Source organism: Pteropus alecto, unplaced genomic scaffold (genome assembly GCF_000325575.1).
Source record: "Pteropus alecto unplaced genomic scaffold, ASM32557v1 scaffold220, whole genome shotgun sequence".
Lineage (NCBI taxonomy): Eukaryota > Metazoa > Chordata > Mammalia > Chiroptera > Pteropodidae > Pteropus > Pteropus alecto.
The window spans coordinates 1,135,429-1,158,125 of NW_006430043.1; the positions used below are offsets into that span (position 1 = coordinate 1,135,429).

Here is a 22,697-nt window from a genome sequence, read left to right on the forward strand (position 1 = left end):
TATATATATATGATTGAAAAAAATCAGTATATCATAAAGGTAAACAGGAAAGATTCCCCATCCAAAAATAAACCCTTTGTACTTCTACATTTAGATTCATGTAAATTAATAAGTTATTTAAAAAGTATGGAGCTATAATTCACACTTTAGTGTTAATTAGTTTAACCACAGATGTAATATTGGCTACATATAGGAATGGAAGTTTTCATTTGGGGTTAGAGGCTAGTAGATAAGAACTGGCTTAGGTGGAATGGCCCCTAAGCAAAGGAGACATGGCGACTTATGAGGATGTCAGAAATAACATTTACTTCTTAGTCTAATTTTGGGATACCTTAACTTTCTTCTACTACAAGCTAGTCGAGAAGTATAAATCCTTAGGCATGGCCCTAGTAAACACTGGAAGCAACTTAATTCTCTTTGGATAGAAAAAGAGAGATTTCTTCCTTTTCCTACTCTGGAAAATTTAGATTGGTAAAATATGGAGGAAGGAAAGTGACCTCATTTCTGTAGTTTTAGAATTCAAGTTTCCTATCTACTTAGAATTTAAACTACCTGGTATTGGGTAAGATCTCTTTTCATAGCGATATTAACTCTTTATCTTCTAGATTTGGCTGCATATGAGAATCTTTCAGTCTTGACCTCAATACTAATTTAATTTCCATACTTACTGAACCAAAATGACTCTGGTAAAATGAACATTAGCCTAGGGAAGGCTCTATGGCATGGTATTCAGGATAAACATAAGTAGTACAGGCCAACAGCTCATGTATGCATAAATACACATACAACTTGGAGGAAATGTTGTGTTTATATAATGTTCAAGAAAATTGTATTCCACCCAGGGGATCATATGGGGGTAATGAGAGAGAACAAATTATAAAGAAAATTGTTTAACTTTATCAGTGTAATAATAATAACAGCAGCAGAAGCAGCAATAATAATAAAAACTGAGCTCTTATCGTGAACTGTGGAAAAGTGCTTTACAGGTATTATTTTATTTAATCCTAGAAATTCCTTAAGGGGGGATATAATATCCCTATTTTACAGATGAGAAAACTGAGGCTCAGAGAGGTTAAATAATTTGTACAAGATCACTCAATATTTTATGATGGAGCTGTAATACAAAGAGACTCCAGACCAGCACTCCTAACTACTAGTCTAAACTACTTCCTTATTCTTTTTCATATACATAAAATATGCACATCTAGCGGAAGAAAAAAATGAATAAGTAGTGGTTTTTGGTAAATAGGCCAAATATAATCAGTTAAGTACATCCTAGCTGTAGTTTGTTGCTGATCTAGGCATCTGGATGCCATACTAGAGAGTTGGATCGACTGCTGAGCTCTGCCTGTACAAAAAGATGAGAATGCTTACTAAAATGAAGAGACCTCTCTGCAACTGCCTCAGCCTTAATCTATAATGTCTTTTTTTTTTTTTTAATCTGCCTGGGAATGCTGCTGAAATGTGTCTAACTCTCTGTGAGATAAATAACCATTGTTTTGTAGCAGGGACATGATTTTAAGATGGAAAAGAAAATTTTTGATCAATAAGAAATGTAGATAGAGCTAGAAAGCTGGGACCTAAAATTCACAGCATACATATACTCCACTAGTAGGCCCAAAGAAGCATTGTAGTGTCATCTTTGTGAATTCTAGACTGCGTCACTTCCTGATTCATATTCCCTTCTTCCCCATCTTAGTTTTATGGCTGTAAGTTTCCAGATGCAAAGGATGGTATCCGGGTAACTTGCTTTGCATAGTGCCATGTAGTAATGCAACTTTTGTTATTGTAGCTACCATACTTAATTGGTAACAAGAGGAAATATTATGACTAAGGTAGAATTAAGGTATGATTTGAAGTATGTTAACAGTGTAGGGAGATGTATATTCTTCCCAGTGATTCGTAGCTTGTTTATTCTCTGACATTTTTGACATTAGACTACATGGAGGGTCTTACCTTTTGAATAATAAAATTCTTCCTCACTCATATTTCACATCCTCTCCTTTGACTTCATAGCACTTCCATATATCTGCCCTTTCATTTTTCTCTTACACAAACTATGGTCTGTTAATGCAGAGAAGGTTTAATTTATCATTGGAAGTGAAAATCTATCACTAAACAGATACATGGAAATATTTATGTGAAATAATTTGTGATAATATGTAGAGTACACAGAGGATCAAAAGAGATTAGAGACTCATGGTTGATGTTTATAGTAAAGAGATTCTTTGTATGTTTCGTCTTAATGTTTTATCTTTTACTGGAGAGTTGCTTAAAATATATTTTTTCCTTCTTGATTCTGATAATGATTCATTGCATAACTGTGGACTATGTGAAATTAACTGTATTCAGCTGCAGGAAATATCTGACTGAAGTCTTTTCTATTCTTCTTCTGACCATGAAGTCAAATTCTTGGCTTCAGAGCTGAGAATGCATTATTAGGCAAGCTCACAAACTACTAAAATGATCACTCTAGGTGTCCAAAGATCTCATTTGTTTATTTTGCTGGGTGCCTCAGACAGACCAGTTAGTTGTGTATGTATGCACGTGTGTGTGTGTGTCCCCTGCCAGGAGTTCCTGTAAAACTGTAAATGCAGCAGAAAGGTGATTCAGAGCAGCAACCTATCGAACATAGACTACAAACTTAATAGGATGGATACTTTCTTTTGAAGTTTTAATGCTCCCTTTTAATGCTAAGCTTTAGTTACTTTGTGTCTCTGTTCTCAAAATAAAAACAAAACAAAACTTTAACTGGCATCAGTTATTTGAATCAAGTGAAAAGAGTTGCTGAGATAATTTTAAAGATCTCAGTTATGGTGTATAGGTGAAGTTAGCTGCATAATACCAGAGAGAGTAGATAGTATGACAGACGTCTATCACTTCAGTGAGCATTATTTTTTTTTCACTCAGTGGCAATCTGTGTGCATTAATTTTTTCACTGTATTCATAACTTTAGACATTTTGCTTCAGTTTCAAGGTATTTCTTAGGACTAAGGAAGAGACTGTAGACCACTTCGGCTGTATTGGGAGATGACAATAATAGTGGTTACTCTAAAATGTTCAGGGGTCTAGGTGTCTAAATGTGTTTATAAGGCACCATATTAGATTCAACAATTTAGCTATTTCCTCTTCGATCTTTCCTTTCTTCCCTTCTAAGTTTTACCTAGGTAATAGCAAAGTGAAAAGGGGAGACTTTATTTCAGCATTCTTGCACTTTGCATGTATTTGAAACTATAGCCAGACAAGGCCTTATGGAGGCTTACATTTTCAGTTATGTACATGTGACTTCTCAGAGGAGAGTAGTGTGCACATATGTAGCAGCTCTTGGCAGGGGCAGTGGTTAAGGTTTGAACATATTGTACCTTGTTGGCTATTCTCTTAGTCCTAAGGGATGCATTTTGCTCCTCCACAGACAGTAATCAGCTTGTCAGAGTCAAATAGCTTTTTGTTTTTCCTTTATCTAGTAAAATGCAGTGGGATAAGCCTTTCTGGGAAGCGATTTTTTTCCTTACCACATGAACAGAAGGTCGTGAATGCTGTCTCTGAAACAAAGGGAAAGTGGTGATAGAAAAATCAGCGGCTAGGGCATAATTGGATTGGAGTTCTGTGAAAAAGACAACAATTCTTGCTTGGAAACTGGACTTTCTGCTATGCTATGCTTTTCTGTCTTAACATTAGATTAATAAGCAATGAGTACCCTGTTTCAGGCTTAATTTTTCAGGCTTTTTTCTGAGCACTCTATGAGAATAAATGCGTGACAAGCTATCTTACTTAGTGGTTGTCAATTTTTTAAAGACTTTTATGTTTTTAGAGCTCTTTTAAGTTCACAGCAAAACTGAGAAGAAGGTACAGAGAGTCCTCGTATTTATATTCCATGCCTCCACGTATACATAGCCTCCCCCATTATCAACATCTCCCGCCAGAGTGGTACAATTGTTACAACCGATTAACGTACACTGACTCGTTATAATCACTCAAAGTCCATAGTATACCTTAGGGTTCGCTCTTAGTGTTGTACATTTGATGAGTTTTGTCAAGTGTATAATGACATGTATCAATCATTATATTATCATATAGAGTATTTTAACTCCCCTAAAAATCCTCTGTGTTCTACCTATTAATCCTTATCCCCTCTATTCTCCCACCCTCTGGCAACCCCTGATCTTTTTAGTGTCTTCATAGTTTTGCCTTTTCCAGAAAGTCAAATAGTTGGAATCATACAGTATGTAGTCTTTTCAGATTGGAATCTTTCACTTAATACTATGCATTTAAGATACTTGCTTGTCTTTTCATGGCTTGATACCTCATTTCTTTTTAGCACTAAATAATATTCCATTATCTGGATGTACCACAATTTATACATTCATCTACTGAAGGATATCTTTTTTGCTTCCAAGTTTTGGCAATTATGAACAAAGCTTCTATAAACATCCGTGTGTGGTTTTTGTGTGGACATAGTTTTCAACTCCTTGGATAAATACCAAAGATCATGATTGCTAGATTGTATGGTAAGAGAATGTTTAGTTTTGTAAGAAACTGCCAAACTGTCTTCCAAAGTGGCTGTATTATTTTCTGTTCCCACTAGCAATGAATGAGAGATCCTGTTGTGTCACACCTTCACAAGCATTTGATGTCAGAGAACCAGATTTTGACCACTTAAATAGGTGTGTAGTGAGATGTCATTGTTTTAATTTGCATTTCTCTGATGAGATGACTTACGTGAAACATCTTTTCATATGCTTTTTTCATTTGCTGCCGTCTGTATATCTTCTTTGGTGAGGTGTCTGTCAAGGTCTTTGACTATTTTTTAATTGGATTGTTTCCTTATTGTTGAGCTTTAAGAGTTCTTTATATATATTTTGATAACAGTCCTTTATCAGATGTATCTTTTGCAAATATTGTCTCTCAGTGTGGCTTGTCTTCTCATTCTCTTGACATGTCTTTCACAGAGAAGTTTTTAATTTTAATGAGGTCTAGCTTACCAATTATTCCTTTCATGGAATCATACCTTTGGTATATTATATCTAAAAAGTCATCACCACAGCTTCACCAGTGAATTCTACCAAACAGTCAAAGAAGATATAATACCTATTCTCCTCAAACTCTTCCAAAAAAGTGAAGAGACAATACTTCCCAACTCATTTTATGAGGCCAGTATCACCCTGATACCAAAACCTAGTAAAGATAACACAAAAAAAGAAAACTACAGACCGATATCTCCCATGAACACAGATGTAAAAATCCTAAATAAGATACTAGCGAATCGAATACAGCAACATATTAAAAAGATTATACACCACAATCAAGTGGGCTTCATCCCAGAGGCACAGGGATGGTTCACCATATGCAAATAGATTAATGTGATATACCACATAAACAAATTTAAAAATAAGAATCATATGATCATATCAATAGATGCAGAAAAAGCCTTCAACAAGATACAGCACCGATTTATGATCAAAACACTTAACAAAATTGGTATAGAAGGAAAGTACTTTAACATAATAAAGGCCGTATATGACAAACCCTTAGCCAACATTATACTTAATGACGAAAAACTAAAAACCTTCCCTCTAAGATCAGCAACAAGGCAAGGCTGTCCACTATCACCACTGTTATATGACTTTGGAGGTCTTAGTGAATGCAGTCAGACAAGAGACAGATATTAAAGGCATTCAAATAGGAGATGAAGAAGTTAAACTGTCACTATTTGCAGATGACATGATTCTCTATATAGAAAACCTTAAAGACTCCACAAGAACGCTCCTAGAAACAATAAGCAAATACAGTAAAGTCTCTGGATACAAAATCAATGTTCAAAAATCCATAGTGTTTCTATACTCTAATAACGAAGTGTCAGAAAAAGAAGTGGAAAAAATAATTCCTTTTGCAGTTGCAACAAAAAGAATAAAATACTTAGGAATAAATCTAACGAAATATGTGAAAGACCTATATAATGAAAACTATAAGACCCTGTTAAAAGAAATCAAAGAAGATACAAAGAAATGGAAAGATATTCCATATTCTTGGATTGGAAGAATCAACATAGTTAAAATGACCTTATTACCTAAAGTACTATACAGATTTAATGCAATCACCATCAAAAGTCCATAAAGTACTATACAGATTTAATACAATCACCATCAAAAGTCCATCAGCATTTTTTAAAGAAATACAACAAAAAATGATCAGATTTGTATGGAAGCACAAAAGACCCCAAATTGCCAAAGCCATCCTGAGAAAAAAGAATGAGGCTGGAGGCATCACTCTGCCCGACTTGAAATTATACTACAAAGTGACAGTAATCAAAACAGCATGGTATTGGCAGCAAAAGAGACACATGGGCCAGTGGAACAGAATTGAGAGTCCAGAAGTAAACCCATATTTATGTGGGCAAATAATTTTTGACAAAAAAAGCCAAAAATATACAGTGGAGAAAGGAAAGACTCTTCAATAAATGGTGCTGGGAAAACTGGAAAACCACCTGCCAAAGAATGAAATTGAACTGTTGTCTATTACCACACACCAAAATTAACTCAAAATGGATTAAAGACTTAAATATAAGACCTGAAACAATAAAATGCATAGAAGATAACATAGGAACGAAACTCAAGGACCTTGGACTTAAAGAGGATTTTATGAAGTTAAAGCCAAAATAAATGAATAGGACTACATGAAACTAAAAAGCTTCTGCTCAGCAAAAGAAATTATCAACAAAGTAAAGAGACAACCATCCAACTGGGAAAGTATATTTGCAAGCAACGCCAATAAGGGCCTAATGTCCAGAATATACAAAGAATTCATATAACTCAATAACAACAAGGACAACAAAAATGATCCAATCAAAATACGGGCAGAGGACATGAACAGACACTTCTCCATAGAGGACATACAAATGGCCAACAGATATATGAAAAGATGCTCAACATCGCTATCTATCAGGGAAATGCAAATCAAAACCACAATGACATACCTGTTAGATACCTCACACCTGTTAGAATAGCTGTAATCAATAGGACATGTAATAACAAATGTTGGAGAGGATGTGGATCCTTCATACACTGCTGGTGAGACTGCAAATTGGTACAGCCACTATGGAAAACAGTATGGAGGTTCCTCAAAAAATTAAGAATTGATCTACTATATGATCCACCAATCCCTCTACTGGGTATTTACCCCAAAAACTTGAGAACTCATATCATATCACTTATGTGTGGGATATAAACCTAAAAGCAACAAATGAACAGGACAATCAAACAGAGACTCATGGACATGGACAATGGACTAGTGATTACCAAAGGGTAAGGGGGAGGGAAAAGGGAGTAGGTACATGGGGGGCGGAATTTAAATAATTTCTTCAATTAAAAAAATAAATAATTTTTTAAAAATTTAAAAAATAAAACGTAAAAAATAAATAAAATGTCATCACCAAAACCAAGATTTATGTTATCTTTTAGGAGTTTTATAGCTTTGTCTTTTACATTTATGTCTATGATTCATTTTGAGTTAATTTTTGTGAAGGGTTTAAGGTCTGTGTCTACATTAATTTTTTGCATGCACATGTTCATTTTTCCCAGCACTATTTGTTAAAAAGATCATCTTTGCTCCTTTCTATTGCCTTTCTTCCTTTGTTAAAGATGTTTACGTGGATCTGTTTCTAGGTTCTGTATTCTATTCCATCGATCTTTTCATGTGTTCTTTCAGCAATACTACACTGATTACTATAACTTTAACAGTATATTTTGAAGTCGGGTAGTGTCAGTCTATTAACATTGTTCTCATTAAGTATTGTGTTGGCTATTCTGGGTCTTTTGCCTCTCCATATAAAGTTTAGAATCAGTTTGTCAATACCCACAATAACTTGCTGGGATTTTGATTGGTACTGCATTGAATCTATAGATCAAGTTGGGGAAGAACTGATATCTTTACAATAAATATCCATATATTTAGTTCTTTGCTTTTGTTAATCAGAGTTTTGTGATTTTCTTCATACAGATCTTGTACATATTTTGTTAGATTTATACCTAAGTATTTCATTTTGGGGGATGCTAATGTAAATGTTATTGATATAGTTGGTTTTTAATCTCAAATTCCACTTGTTCATTGCTGGTATATAGGAAAACAATTGACTTTTGTATATTAACCTTATATTCTACAACTTTGCTATAATCACATACTAATTCCAGGAGTTTTCGTCAGTTCTTCTGGATTTTCTACATAGATCATCATATCATCTGTGAACAAAGATAGTTTATTTCTTCCTGACCAATCTATATCTTTTATTTCCTTTTTTGTCTTATTGCATTAACTAGGACATGCAATATGATGTTGAAAAAGAGTATTGAGAGTGGGGGCCAGCCTTGCCATGTTCTTCATCTAAGCAGGAAAGCTTCAAGTTTTTCACCATTAAGTATGATGTTAGCTGTAGGTTTTCTGTAGATGTTCTTTAATAAATTAAGAAAATTCTCTATTCTTAGTTTGCTGAAAGTTTTTATCATGAATGGATATAGGATTTTGTCAAGTGCTTTTTCTGCATCTGTTGATATGATCATGTGATTTTCCTTCTTTAGCCTGCCGATGTGATGAATTACATTAATAAATTTTTAAAGGTTGACCCAGCCTTGCATACTTGGGATAAATCCCAGTTGGTTGTGGTGTATAATTCTTTTTATACATTGTTGGATTTGATTTACTAATATTTTGTTGAACATTTTCACATCTATTTTCATGACAGATATTGGCCTGTAGTTTTCTTGTAATGTCTTTCTCTGGTTTTGGTATTAGGGTAATGTTGGCCTCAGAATAAGTTAGAAAGTATTCTTTCTGCTTCTGTTCTCTGGAGGAGATTGTAGAGAATCGATATAAGTTTTTCCTTACATTTTTGATAGAATTTACCACTGAACTCATCTGGACCCGGTACTTTCTGTTTTAGAAGGTCATTTGTTGATTCAATTAATTTAATAGATATGAGCCTATTCAGATTGTCCATTTCTTATTGTCTGAATTATAGAGGATTGTGTCTTTTAAGGAACTGGTTTATTTCATCTAGGTTATCACGTTTGTGAGAATAAAGTTGTTCATAATATTCCTTTATTATCCTTTTAATGTTAGAGGAATCTGTAGTGATGTCCCCTCTTTTCTGATGTTGGTAATTTGTGTCATTTCTCTTTCTTAGCTTAGCTAGAAGTTTATTGTTTTATTGATCCAGGTTTTAGTTTTATTGATTTTTTTAATTGATTGTTTTATTGATCCAGGTTTTAGTTTTATTGATTTTTTAAATTGATTTCCTGTTTTTAATTTCATTGATTTCTACTCCAATTTTCATTATTATTTATTTTCTTCTGCTTTGAATTTAATTTGCTCTTTGAATTTAATTTGCTCTTCTTTTTTTAGTTTCCTAAGGGGAATGCTTAGGTTATTTTGGATTGTTTTTCTTTTTGAGTATATCCATTCATGTTATAAATTTCCCTCTAAGCCTTGTTTTTGTACATCTCACAAATTTTGATAAGTTGTTTTTTATTTTCATTTAGTTCAAAATATCTTAAAATTTCTCTTGAGATTTCTATTTCTTCTTTGACTGATGTGTTATTTAGAAATGTGTTATTTAATCTCCAAATATTGTGGGATTTTCCAGCTATCTTTCTGCCATTGATTTCTGGTTTAACTCCATTGTGGTTTAAGAGCAGACATTGTATGGTTCTATTCTTTTAAATTTGTGAAAATGTGTTCTATGGCTCAGAATGTGATCTATATTGGTGAATGTTCCTTCCATGTAAACTTGAGAAGAATGTGTAATCTGCTATTCTTGGATGAAGAATTCTTTAGATATCAATCATATCCAGTTGATTGATAGTGCTGTTAATTTCAACTGTGGGCTTACTGATTTTCTGCCTGCTAGATTTGTCCATTTCTGATAGAAGAATGTTAAAGTCTCCAATTATAATAGTGGATTCATCTGTTTCTCCTTGTAGTTCTAAGAGTTTGATCTTAGGAATTTTGACACTGTCGTTAGGCACATAAACATTAAGGATTATTTTGTTTTCTTGGAGTATTGACCCCTTTGTCATTATGTAGTGCCCCTCTTTCTCCCTGATAATGTTCCTTACTCTGAAGTCTGCATTGTCTGAAATTAATATAGTTACTCCCACTTTATTTTGATTGCTGTTACCATGGTTCTCTTTCTCCATCCCATTACTTTTTATTTATATGTCTTTTTATTTAAAGTGAGTTTATTGTGAACAACACATAGTTTGGGTCTTATTTTTGATCCACTCTGACAATCTCTGTCTTTTAATTGGTATATTTAGATCCTTGACATTTAAAATGATTATTGATATAGTTGGTTTTCTATCTACCGTATCTGTTACAGTCACAGTGCAGGAGGCAAAAAGTCCTAAATTAATGTATGGGCAGAACCACACTCTCTCTGGAGGCTCTCAAAAGAATCCTTTCCTTACCTCTTCTAGCTTCTTTTGGCAGCCAGCATTTTTTGGCTTGTGGCTACAACACAACAATTTCTGCTTCTGTCTTTACATCACCTTCTCCTCTTTATGTGTGTCTTTCTTTACCTCTCTAAGGATACTTGTGATGGGATTGAGGGCCCAACTAAATAATCCAGGATAACCTCTTCATTTCAGATTCCTTAATTTAATCATCATATAAAGTATCATTCACAATTTCTAGGAATTAGGACATGGACATATCTTTGGGAGATCTTGTGGGTTGAATTGTGTCCCCCCCCAAATTTACATGTTGAGATCCTAGCTCCAAGTACTTAAGAATGTGACCTCATTTGGAAATATGATCATTGTAGATGTAATTAGTTATTATGAAGTCATACTGTAGTAGGATGGGCCCCATCCAAAATAATTGGTATCCTGATAAAAAACGGAAACTGGATACAGACATGCACCCAGGGAGAACACCATGTACAGTTTGGAGTTATGCTGCCACAACCAAGGAACACTGAAAATTGCCAGCAAACCACCAGAAACTAGGAGAGAAGCATGAAACAGATTTTCTCTCATATCCTTCTGGATGAACCAGTCCTGCTGACACCTTGATTTCAGATTTCTGGCCTCTAGAATTGTGAGGCAATAAATTTTTATTGTTTGAACCACCAGATTTGTGGTACTTTGACAGGGCAGCTCTAGCAAATTAATATAGGAGCCATTATCAGCCTACCACACTGTGGTTGAAATCTGCTATAGTGAATTGTTACCAAGAAATGAGGACTGGGACTACCAGAGACTTAGTTTCTCCCTGACACCCATCAGTATGCTTATGGCCTTTATGTTTATCCTTACTCCTCTCTTTACTTAACAGATGAGGCTGTTGTAATGTGATATGAAGGTTAATAGGATCCCATTAACACCTCCTGATTTGTCTACATTCTGATATAATAGAGTGGGAGGTTGTATTTAATAAGAACAGTTTGTTAACATTTTAGACCACAATCAAGAATCAAATATGGGTTTTCACAAATGTCTCTAGTAAGAGACTTAGTACACACAAAGGATCCATTGAAAGAATAAAATCAAGGCATTTCCCTTTGTGTATTTTGCCAAATATCTCCAACCTGGAGTAAACCTGGGACCAGTTTGCAGAAATAGCCCATGAATAATTTTCTAAATTCAGTGAGACCCTTATTAGCCTTTGTGGGGTCAGTTTAATAAAAAATACTTGAATATTTGCAATGTACTGGACATCATGCTAGATACTAGTGACAGAAAGACATATAAGGACATCGAAGTGTTCACTGTCTTGTAGGGGAGTCAGGCACATAAAAATGTAATTACATTGTAATATGATAAGGGTAATAATATAAACATAGTATTTGCAAGTACTGAGAGATCTGGTAGACATTAAGGAAAGTTCCATGGAGATGATTCTTTAACAGGTTTTGACAGATAAAGAGAAATTTGTGGGACAGAAAAGGTGGAGAACATAGGAGAACAGAAAATACAAAAGAATGAAAAAACATGGTATATTCAAAGAAACTACAAGTAGCTTGATGTTGATAGAACACAAATTGTAGAGAGCAGCAGGAGATGAAACTGCAGAAGTTAACAGACAGTTTCTGGGGAAACTGATGTGTTGCTGCTGTTTTAGATCACTGTAACAGTCAAGGTGCATGTGGATACATGTTACTGTTACTTTTCCTCTGCTTGCCTGTGTTTTTTTAATTAGACCTCTCTATTCAGTGGACAACATTCCAAAGAGTATCTCTTATGGTTAAAAAGCAAATATCCAAAATTTAAGGAATTTCCCATTTGCCTGGTTTTATTTCAAAACTCTCCAAATTAGACACAAAGAAAATCAGCTGAATATGTCAACAAATTAGGGAAATAATTTTTTTTCTGTATTAAATTAAGGTGGCAAAGCAGAATTAGTATACTCTACAAGCTTCTGGTTTTTTCAAGAGATCTGCCAAACCATTGAGTCTTTGCCTATTTCTTTACCACCCTGTAACCTCTTGTTAAGGCCCTGGGTACTTAAGCTTTGATAGTTTCTTTAAAACAAAAATATATTGCTACATTTTGGAATTATTTGTGGGTGAATGAGTGAGTGTGTTTGGAGACGGAAAGATATCTCTTTATTTTCCTTTGAGGACTTTAATGATACCCCAACTAAGTGGCTACATTTGGAAAATAGAATACTAAAAGGTCTACCATTGGGCAAGAGCTGTGGAGAAATCAATTAGCCATGTAACTGACACAAAACCAAGCCCTGCTGAATAGCTGCTGGGATCTCTCTGCTCCTAGGCCCTGGTCCTTTAAAGTTTGTTAAGCATGTAATCCATCCAAGTAAGTAGCTGCCATCTAAAGAAAGATAGTGGATATTGTTGTAAATTCTTAAATATAGTTCCCAAGAGTGCCCTGTAGTTTAATAAAGAGCCAGCCATTGGGTATTGAGGGAGAGAGGCAGCGAGGAATAAGAAAAGATGTGGCTCAAACTAAAAACTCCACACCTTAGTAAAGAGGTGTGGAGTAAAGAGCAGCCTCTTAAGGTCCCTCACTCCTCCCATTTTGCCCTTCCAAAAACCCAAACATTATATAACCATTGTTTTTAAGGAACCCTGGGCAATAGGTAATGATGAGATGGAATAATTTATTTGATATACTATGTGAAAATAAAATTGGAATTCTGCATTTGTTGAATGGAATTAAACTGATAAATGCTCATGAAGTTATAGAATGAGATACTTTCTTATGTATTTCACTTTCTAAGTTCCTTAAATAGAAAAAGAGGAAAAGTCTATATATCTTGAAAATCATTATTGGTTAGGAATGGTTTCAGCTACAAGTAACTAACAATAGCTTAAAACTTTGTGAATCCCTATAACACAAGAATTAAGACTCTTTGAGCAGCTAAACTAGAGGACCTAGGTTCTTTCTATCTCTCTGCTTTGCCATTTTTAGCTTTTACCTTTTAGTTTCAAGTTAGTTTCCTGACAAAGGATGAGGAAGAAAAATGGGTGAGCACCAAGGACTTTCCTTCTCTAGCTTTCTCTTTTATAAGGAAACAAAAGCTTCCCCAGAAGTACAGTCTTCTACTCTAAACCCCACTGTATTTCTGTGTCGTCCTGAACTGTGTGACAGATTTAATGTTAGCTGCATGGGAGGTTGGGAAAGTGAGTATCTGGTGTTTTGGTCTTTATAGTAGGAGGGTTGGGTATGGGAGTTGGGTTAAAAAACCAATAGTGCCTTCATCAGACCTATTGCCTCTTCCCTTTCTCTACCCTGCTACCATCCCCTCCTCTCAAGTAATCCAGCACACAAGACATTAATTAACAACAATCTTTTCAGGACCAGAAAGGCCTGATAAGCCATTCAGATTTCTAGTTTTAAAGTCATTTGACACAGAATTTAGTTTATGGCCTTACTGAAGAAAGTCACAAGACAATATCGTTAAAAAGAGAAAGAAGGATTCTGGGAAGGTGATGGAGTAAGAAGCATCAGGGATCTGTCTCCCCACTTAGACAACAATTGTACTGGCTGAGTCTGTCTAACATAACCATTTTGGAACTCGAGTCTATTGAAGGCTTGCAACATTCAGGGGAAGTACTGGAGGATAAATTGTGGTTAATTTAAGTCAATTTCTGTTCAGGACAGGAGCAGCTAACCATCCGCATCCTGCATCCTCAGCCAGTTGCCAAGTAGCTGTGCATATGTTCCTGGAGCACCTTGTACACAGTGGGTAGGAGCTATGACGGGCAAAAAAGACCCTGTTCTCCAGATATCAGGGATCTGTTTTCTGATTGTTACTTCTGATCACAGAGGTATAGACAAAGAGGTGGGTAGCCTCTTTGTTGCTTCTCCATCCCTCTCATTGTTATAAGTCCTCCACCTCTCGGCGATGTACTTCTAGAGGATTTAAAGGAGCTGCACTTTTTTCTCCCCTTTATTTTTACTTTTTACCCTTTCATGAGCCAGACATTAAAGACTAGGACATTCAAAAACAATTGCATATATGGAGAAAATTAGAAAGTGACTGCACATGTTCAGGGAAAGGCTCAGTAAAAACCTAAGAAGATACTGCATGTACACCTCAGACAGATCTTTGGCACAGAGATACCCTACAACAATCAAAAATCCAAAAACAATAAGAAAAATCAACAAACCCTAGAGAAGGGGGAGAATGTGATTTTCAAAGTTATGACTTTATTAGATTCAAATGACTACTGTTCAATAAAAAAATCACAAGGCATACAAAGAAATAGCAAAGTATGACCATTCAAAGGAAAAAAATAAATCACTGTCATGAAAAGACCTGGTGGCAGATCTACTAGACAAAGACTTTAAAGCAGTTGTCTTAAAGATGATCAAAGAACTAAAGGAAGATGTAGAGAAAATCAAGAGAACAATGTATGAACACAGTGGAAATATCAACAAGAAAATAGAAAACCTAAAAAGAAACCAAAAAAATTCTGGACCTGAAGAGTACAATAATTGAAATGAAAAAAATCTACTAGAGGGATTCAGAGGCAGATTTGAGCAGGCAAAAGAAAGAATCAGCAAACTTGAAGGTAAGAGAATGGAAATTATTGCATGAGGCACAGAAAATAAAAATCTTTGGAGTCCAGAAGACCATGGGCCAATGTATGCAAAGTGTTAAAATAAAAAACTGCCAACCAAGAATACTGTTTCCAGCAAAACTGTCCTTCAGAAGTGAGGGAGAAATTAAGATGTTCCCAGATAAACGAAAGCGGAGGGAGTTCATGACCACTAGTCCTGCCCTACAAGAGAGTCCTGAAAGGTGAAATGAAAGAATGCTAGACAGTAACTCAACACTATAGGGAGAAATAAAAATCTCAAAAAAAGTAAATACATGGGAAACTATAAAGCTAGTATTATTGTAAGAATGGTTTGTAACTACACTTTTTGCTTTCTATATGATTTAAGAGACTAATACTTTTTTTTAATGAGTGTAAAAGCTAGCATTACTCTAATTTTGGTTTGTAACTCCAAATCTCGTTTTCACCATAACTTAAGAGACTAATGTATTTAAAAGATTATTAGTTTATGTATTGGGGCCCATAATGTATAAAGATATAATTTTGGTTTTCTAATCAACAACCAAAAGAAACAGAGGTGGACAGAGAACTGTAAAGGAGCAGAGTTTTTATATATTATCGAAGTTAAACTAGTATAAATTCAAATTAGAGTATTGTAACTTTAGGTTGTTAAATGTAATCCCCATGGTAGCCACAAAGAAACTAGCTACAAAATATACACAAAAGGAAATGAGAAAGAAATTTAAACATTTTGCTATAAAAAATCAACGAAACATAAAAGAAGACAGTAATGCAGGAAATGAGGGACAAAAAAAGCTGTATAGCATGTAGAAGACAGCACGATGACAGAAATGTTCCCTCCTTATCAGTAATTACTTTAAATGTCAGTGGATTAAACTCTTCAATCAAAAGACAGAGTGGATAAAAACGTGATCAAACTGTATGCTGTCTCCAAGAGACTCACTTGAGATCCAAAGACACAAACAGGTTGAAAGTGAAAAGATGAGAAAAGATGTTCTATGCAAATAGTAATCAAAAGATAGTAGTGGCAGCTATATTAGTATCAGAAAAAATAAATTTTGGTTCAAAATAGGTAACAAGAGACAAGGACATTATATATTAATAAAAGTTTCAAGACAGCAAAAGGATATAACAGTTATAAACATTTACACATCTAATGACAGACTATCCAAAAAAAAGAACAAAAATGACAAAATTGAAGAGAGAAATAGACAGTTGGCGACTTTAATACCGTACTCACAATAATGGTTAGAAAGACTAGACAAAATAAGTAAGGAGATAGAGGATTTAACACAATAAACCAACTAGATCTACCAGATATATATATATGTGTATATATATATAAAAAACACTCCACAACAATAGCATACACATTTTTCACAAGTGCACAAGGGGACATTTTCCAGGATACACCATATATTAGACTGCAAATTAAGTCTCAATAGATTTTAAAAGATAGATAATGGTACCAAGTGTCTTCTCTGACCATAGTGAGATGAAGGTTATAAATCAACAGCAAAAAAATTGAAAAATTCACAAAATTGTGGAAATTAAACAATATACTCTTAAACAATGGATTAAAGAAGAAATCACAAGGGAAATTAGAAAATACTTACAGATGAATGAAAACAGAAACAACATGCCGACACCAATGGGACACAGTGAGAGCAGTGCTAAGGGAGAAATTTATAGCTATAAATGCTTACATTAAAAAAAAAAATTTTAAATCAACAACCTAACTTTACAACTTAAGGAACTGGAAAAAGAACAAACTAAATCCTAAGCCAGCAGAAAGAAGGAAATAAAGATTAGAGGAGATTTAAATGAAATAGAGACTAAAAAAACAATAGCAAAAATCAGTGAAACTAAAAATTGGTTCTTTGAAGAGATTAACAAAATTGACAGACTTTTAAAAAGCTAGATGGATGAAGGAAAAACGACTCAAATTACTAAAATCAAATTAAAGTAGGGACATTACTACTGGTTCTACAGAAACAAAAAGGATCATATGAGAGTACAATGGACAATTGTACAACAAATCGAATAACCTAGATGAAATAGACAGGTTCCTAGAAACATAAAACCTACTAAGACTAACTCATGAAAAAAAGAAAGTCTGAATATACATATAACTAGTAAGGAGATTGAATCAGCAATCAAAAATCTCTCATCAAAGTTAACTCCTAGACCTGATAGCTTTATTGATGAATTTTACTACACATTTCAAGAAGAATTATATCAATCCTTCTCAAACTTTTCAAAAAAATTGAAACGGAGGGAACACTTGCTAACTCAACATGAGGCCAAAGCCAGATAAAGACACTACAAGAAAACTACAGACCAATATCTCTTATGACAACTGATGGAAAAATCTTCAACAAAATACTAGCAAACAGAATTTAGCAGCATTTATACAGCATAATTATACACCATGACCAAATGGTATTTATTCCTGGAATGCAAGATTATTTCAATATGTGGAAATTGATCAGTGTGATACACACATTAACAAAACATAGGGAGACAAAAAGACATGATCCTATCAATTGATGCAGAAAAAAGCATTTGACAAAATTCAATACGCTTTATATTATAAAAACACTCTATTCAATGGGAATACAAGGAAACTACCTCAACATAATAAAAGCCCTGTATGAAAAATCTATAGCATGCATCAGAAAGACAAAACTTTTCTTCTGAGATCAGGAACAAGTCAAGGATTCCTGCTTTCACTACTTATATTCAACATAGTACTGGGAGTTCTCATCAGATCGATTAGGCAAGAAAAAGAAGTAAAAGGCACCCATATTGGAAAAGGAGAACTAACATTATCTCTGTTCACAGATGATATGAATTTATATGTAGAAAACTCTAAAGATTCCCCAAAAATCCTATTAGAATTAATAGATGAATTAAGCAAAGTGGCAGAATACAAAGTCAACACATAAAAACCACTTGCATTTCTATACATGAACATCTGAAAAGGAAATTACAAAAAACAATTCCATTTATACTAGCATCAAAAGGAATAAAATACTTAGGAATTAATGTAGGAGGTAAAAGACTCATACAATGGAAACTACAAAACACTAGTGAAAAAAATGAAGATATAAATAAATAGAAACACATTCCACTTTCATGGATTAGAAGACTTAATATTATTAAAATGTCAATATTATCCAAAGTGATCTAGAGATTCAAAGCAATCTATATCAAAACCCCAATGACATTTTTTGCATTAATTTAAAAAAACATCTTAAAATTCGTATGGAATCTTAGGGGAACCCAAATAGCCAAAATAACCTTGAAAAAAGAATAAAACTTCCTGATTTCAAAACTTACTACAAAGCTACAGTAATCAAAACAGTGTAGTCTTGGCATACAGAAAGACATTTAGATCAATGGAATAGAATAGAGATTCCAGAAATTAACCCTCATATATGTGATCAAGTCATTTTTGACAAAGGTGACAAGACCATTAAATGGAGAAAGGACAGTCTTTTCAACAAATAGTGCTGGGAAAACTGGATCTCCATATGCAAAAGAATAAAGTTGGACCCTTTAACACCATACACAAAAATTAACTCAAACCGGATCGAGGATCTAAATGTAAGACCTAAGACAATAAAACTCTTAAAAGAAAATATAAGACAAAAGCTTCATAACATTGGATATGACACCAAAGTTGCAAGGTAAGAAAAGAAAAAATAGATAAATTTAACTTTATTAAAAAATTAAAAATTTTGTGCATAAAAAGACAGAGTAGGAAGGCTACCCTACTCTGGAGAAAATTTTGCAAATCATATATCTGATAAGGGACTCATATCTAGAATATATAGAGAACTTCTAAAACTCAACAACAAAAAAACAACCTGATTCAAAAATGGGCAAGTAGATATTTCTTGAAAGAAGATATTCAGATGGCCAAAAAGCACATGAAAAGATGCTCAACATCACTAATCATTAGGGAAATGCAAATCAAAGCTATAATTAGATACCACTTTATACCCATTAGGATGGCTACTATTAAAAAAAAAAAAAGAAAACAATCATTAGAGAAGATGTAGAGAAATTGGAACCCTTATGCGCTGTTGGTGGGCGTGTAAAATGGTACAGCTAATGTGGAAAACAGTATGGTGGTTCCTCAAAAATTAAAAACAGAATTAGCATATGATCCAGCAATTTCACTTCTGGGTATATAACCAAAAGAATTGAAAGCAGGGTCTTGAAGAGGTATTTGTATGCCCACATTCATAGCAGTGTTATTCACAATAGCTAAAACATGGAAGCAACCCAGGTATCTGTCGACTGATGAATAAACAAAATATGGTATATACATACAATGGGATATCATTTATCTTTAAAAAGGTTAGAAATTCTACAGTATGCAACAACATGGATGGCTCGTGAAGAAATACTAAGTGAAATAAGTCACAAAAGATGCTAAATACTGTATGGTTTCACATATATGAGTAGTCAGAATCATTAAGACAGAAAGTGAAATGGTGGCTGCCAGGGGATGGGGCGGGGAGGGGAGATTGGGGAGTTATTATTTAGTGGCTATAGAGTTTTAGTTCTAGAAAATGAAAAGAGTTATGGGGATGGATGATGGTCATGGTCACACAATGTAAATGTATTTAATACCACTGACTTGTACACTTAAAATGGTAGATTTTGTTATAAGTATTTTACCACAATGAAAAATTAAAATTAAAAGAAAGTAGAAGAAATACGAAAATTTGTACTTCCTACTTTCCTGTGATACCAGGGATTCCCATAGAAGTCGAGATGACCAGGACTTTGGCTACTCACATTGAAACCTGAAGTAAGATTGTATTTCTCAATCCCATCAAATAGTAAGCGAGATTTTAAAACAGAATACCTTACCTTTCCCAACTTAAACTGGTAAGAAATTATATTTGCCACCCTTTTTCCTACACTGCCCAATCTCTTAGAGTTGGCCTGTATCACCTTTGGAGCTCAGTTTCCTTTTTGTTGTGATTTGTTGGGTATCTGCAACTTACTTGGCATAAGACATTACCCATGAGAATCATGATTCTTTGCATTTGTCATAAGCAAGAGAGGGGAACAAGGAACCAAAATAAAAATGAGTGATCTGGTGTGACTGAGTCAAAACTTATACTACTTAGAGGAATGTTATATCAATGGTCTGAATGATGTAGAATAATACATTAATATTAATCCCAGATCATGATGATGATCCAGCAATTCATTGTTGACTCTGGTTTTAATATTCTTTTTCCACACACTCTCACCAGTTTGTTATCTTGTTTGTAATGTACCTTTTCCTCTTGACAGAGATAAACTTTATAAAAGGAGGAATCCAGTTCTTGACACAGCTTGACTCCTGTGGCATATTGATATTCTTCCCTATAAAATTAAAGTAATTGAGACCCTAAAAGAAAATGCTTAAAAGAATATAGTTAAAATTACTATTAGTGGTTTGGGGAGTGAAGAAGTAAAAAGGTTGTTGTTTATGAATTGACATTTTTTGCACAAAGCATTTTAGTTGGTAATAAAGTTCGGTGATGGAATCAGATACCTGAAAAAAATAAATTGACCCACAAGACATAACACCAGGGTCCTTTCATACAACAGCAGTATAACTCTAGCACACTGCAATTATCTTAGGCACCTTTTTGTAAGAAAGGGAATCTGGTATCTAACAAAAAAGTGAGGAGGATAAACTCATTCTCACTTACTTGCATAATGAAATATACTTTGGAAATGGAGATGCAAAGGCCATAACAGGGCACACACATTCTGAAAGTATGCCTTGTATGATCTGAGAATCCAAAAGTGAAAAGTTGTTTTTTTGTTTTTTTTTAAACAGTTATTCTCATGCCACTATATAAAACTTGACCCAATCACTGAAAAAGAATTTATTGAGCACCTACCATGTGCTCACCACTGGGCCAAGCCCATCATGGGGAAGGTAAGGAGAGTAAAGAATAAGCGTAGGTTACATTTTTAATCCTCTAGTGATTTACAGTCTACTTTAAACTAAGAGACCATATAAACTAAAATTCTAAATTATGTGGTGCAAACCTGTCAAGTACCATACAAGTTCAGGAAAGATAGACTACCGAAGAGTAGAGTCATTAGAGAAGCTTTCAAAAAGCAATTGGATTTAACCTGGGCCTCGGAAAAATGGTAGGATTTGGATAAACGGAAGGGAGAGGGGAAAACATATCTGAGAATAGGGGGATTGTGTGGAGGTAAAAAATTGAAAAGTAGACTTTGCAGATCAGTAGAAAGGCTGACCTGGATAGAAAGCATTAGTAGAAAAATAAGAGAAAATAAAGTCACAAAAATACAAGAGGACCAGGAAACTATGCATTTAACATTCCTTTAAAATCTTTGGGAATGATTTCAACCCACTTCCCCTCAGAGTCTATAGTTCTTTCCAATGATTTAAATCCGCTTTGCTGCCATTTTGACCTTTTCCTGTAGTCTTAATTTTTGAAGTTCTATTTGTTTCTTATTCCAAGCTCCTAATTCCATTAGGGTATTCTTGATTCTGACTACGCCCAGCCTCTAGTTCCATAGGAAAGAGCCGGTATTTAAAATATCAACTCTCAGAAAATAAATAAAAATAAATAAAATATCAGCTCTCCTTTTGGATATGGATGGTAAAAATTCTCCCACCGTTGTACACATGGGACAAGAGTTTTGTAAGTTCGGGATGCTTTGTAGCACTTTAGTGAGATATGCTAGTTGGAATTTATTCAACAAATATTTATTAAGTACCTACTGTATGCAGGTACTGTTCTAGGTGTTTAGAATACTTCATTGCTTGCTCTCGAGAACTTATATTTTGCCAGATGATTTTGCCATTAGACCAACTATCAAATAATATCTCAGCTCTCAAAATTCATTCTTTTTATAATGGACTAATTTAGTCAGAGGGTTCTCCTTAAGATACTCAAACAGCTTTCCCCAAACTGAAAATTCTTCAATACACAGACAAAGGAATTTACCTTAGGTACAATTTGGTGGGTTCTCCCCTCCTTTAATTTGTCCTCCTTCATTCCCCTGACAACATTTTCTCTAGAGTATTTTTGGGAAGAAGTTTCCTGTTTTTATTTTTCCTCTATAAATTACCTTGCTCACACATGCAGCCTATGAGCTGCTGCTGCTGTGGTTGTATTTATTTGTTGAATAATTCTGTACTTTGAAATGATTCATTCAACATTCATGAAGCATTCAAAGCAGGATATGTGACTCATTTAGTAAACAGTAGCATCTTGAAGTAGAGAGCAGGAGCCTAGGATTGACTAAGGTACAGATGAAAGTTATGTTGGCTTTGAGGTGTGTGTATTCAGTCCAAAAAAAATTCCCAAACTTAAATGATATCTTGCTTTGGGAATAGAAGCACTCAGTGAGGGTGAGAATCTTTATCAAGATTGTTGCAGATCTCCCAGTTTCTTCTTTCAGAATATGTGATCAATTGAAGTGATTAAATAGTCTACAAGAAAAGGTCAGTTATTTTCACCTTGCTCAGCACCAATATCACTATATGCTAGAGCTTGCTCCCCATAGTTTCTCAGATTTTCTCTGGCTTTTTCATACTGTTTTCCTTCATCAAAATATGTCCAAGAGTACTTGATACTGTAATAAAAGAAAGCTATTCTGTCCA

General features: G+C 34.3%; 1 protein-coding gene across 4 annotated transcripts in view; it reads left to right on the plus strand.

The window, feature by feature from the left end:
• Positions 1 to 22,697, plus strand: part of ATF7 (activating transcription factor 7) — an 81,252-nt gene that overhangs the window by 24,626 nt on the left and 33,929 nt on the right. For 2 of the 4 annotated variants that reach the window (XR_003045619.1, XM_025045075.1), the window contains exon 3: positions 14,110 to 14,295. The exons of the other annotated variants lie outside the window; for them this stretch is intronic. Coding sequence is in view for 1 of the 2 variants with exons in the window: in XM_025045075.1 (XP_024900843.1) it covers positions 14,209 to 14,295 (87 nt within the window). In the remaining variant the exon portion in view is untranslated. The remainder of the gene's footprint in view (positions 1 to 14,109; positions 14,296 to 22,697) is intronic. 4 annotated transcript variants of the gene reach the window in all.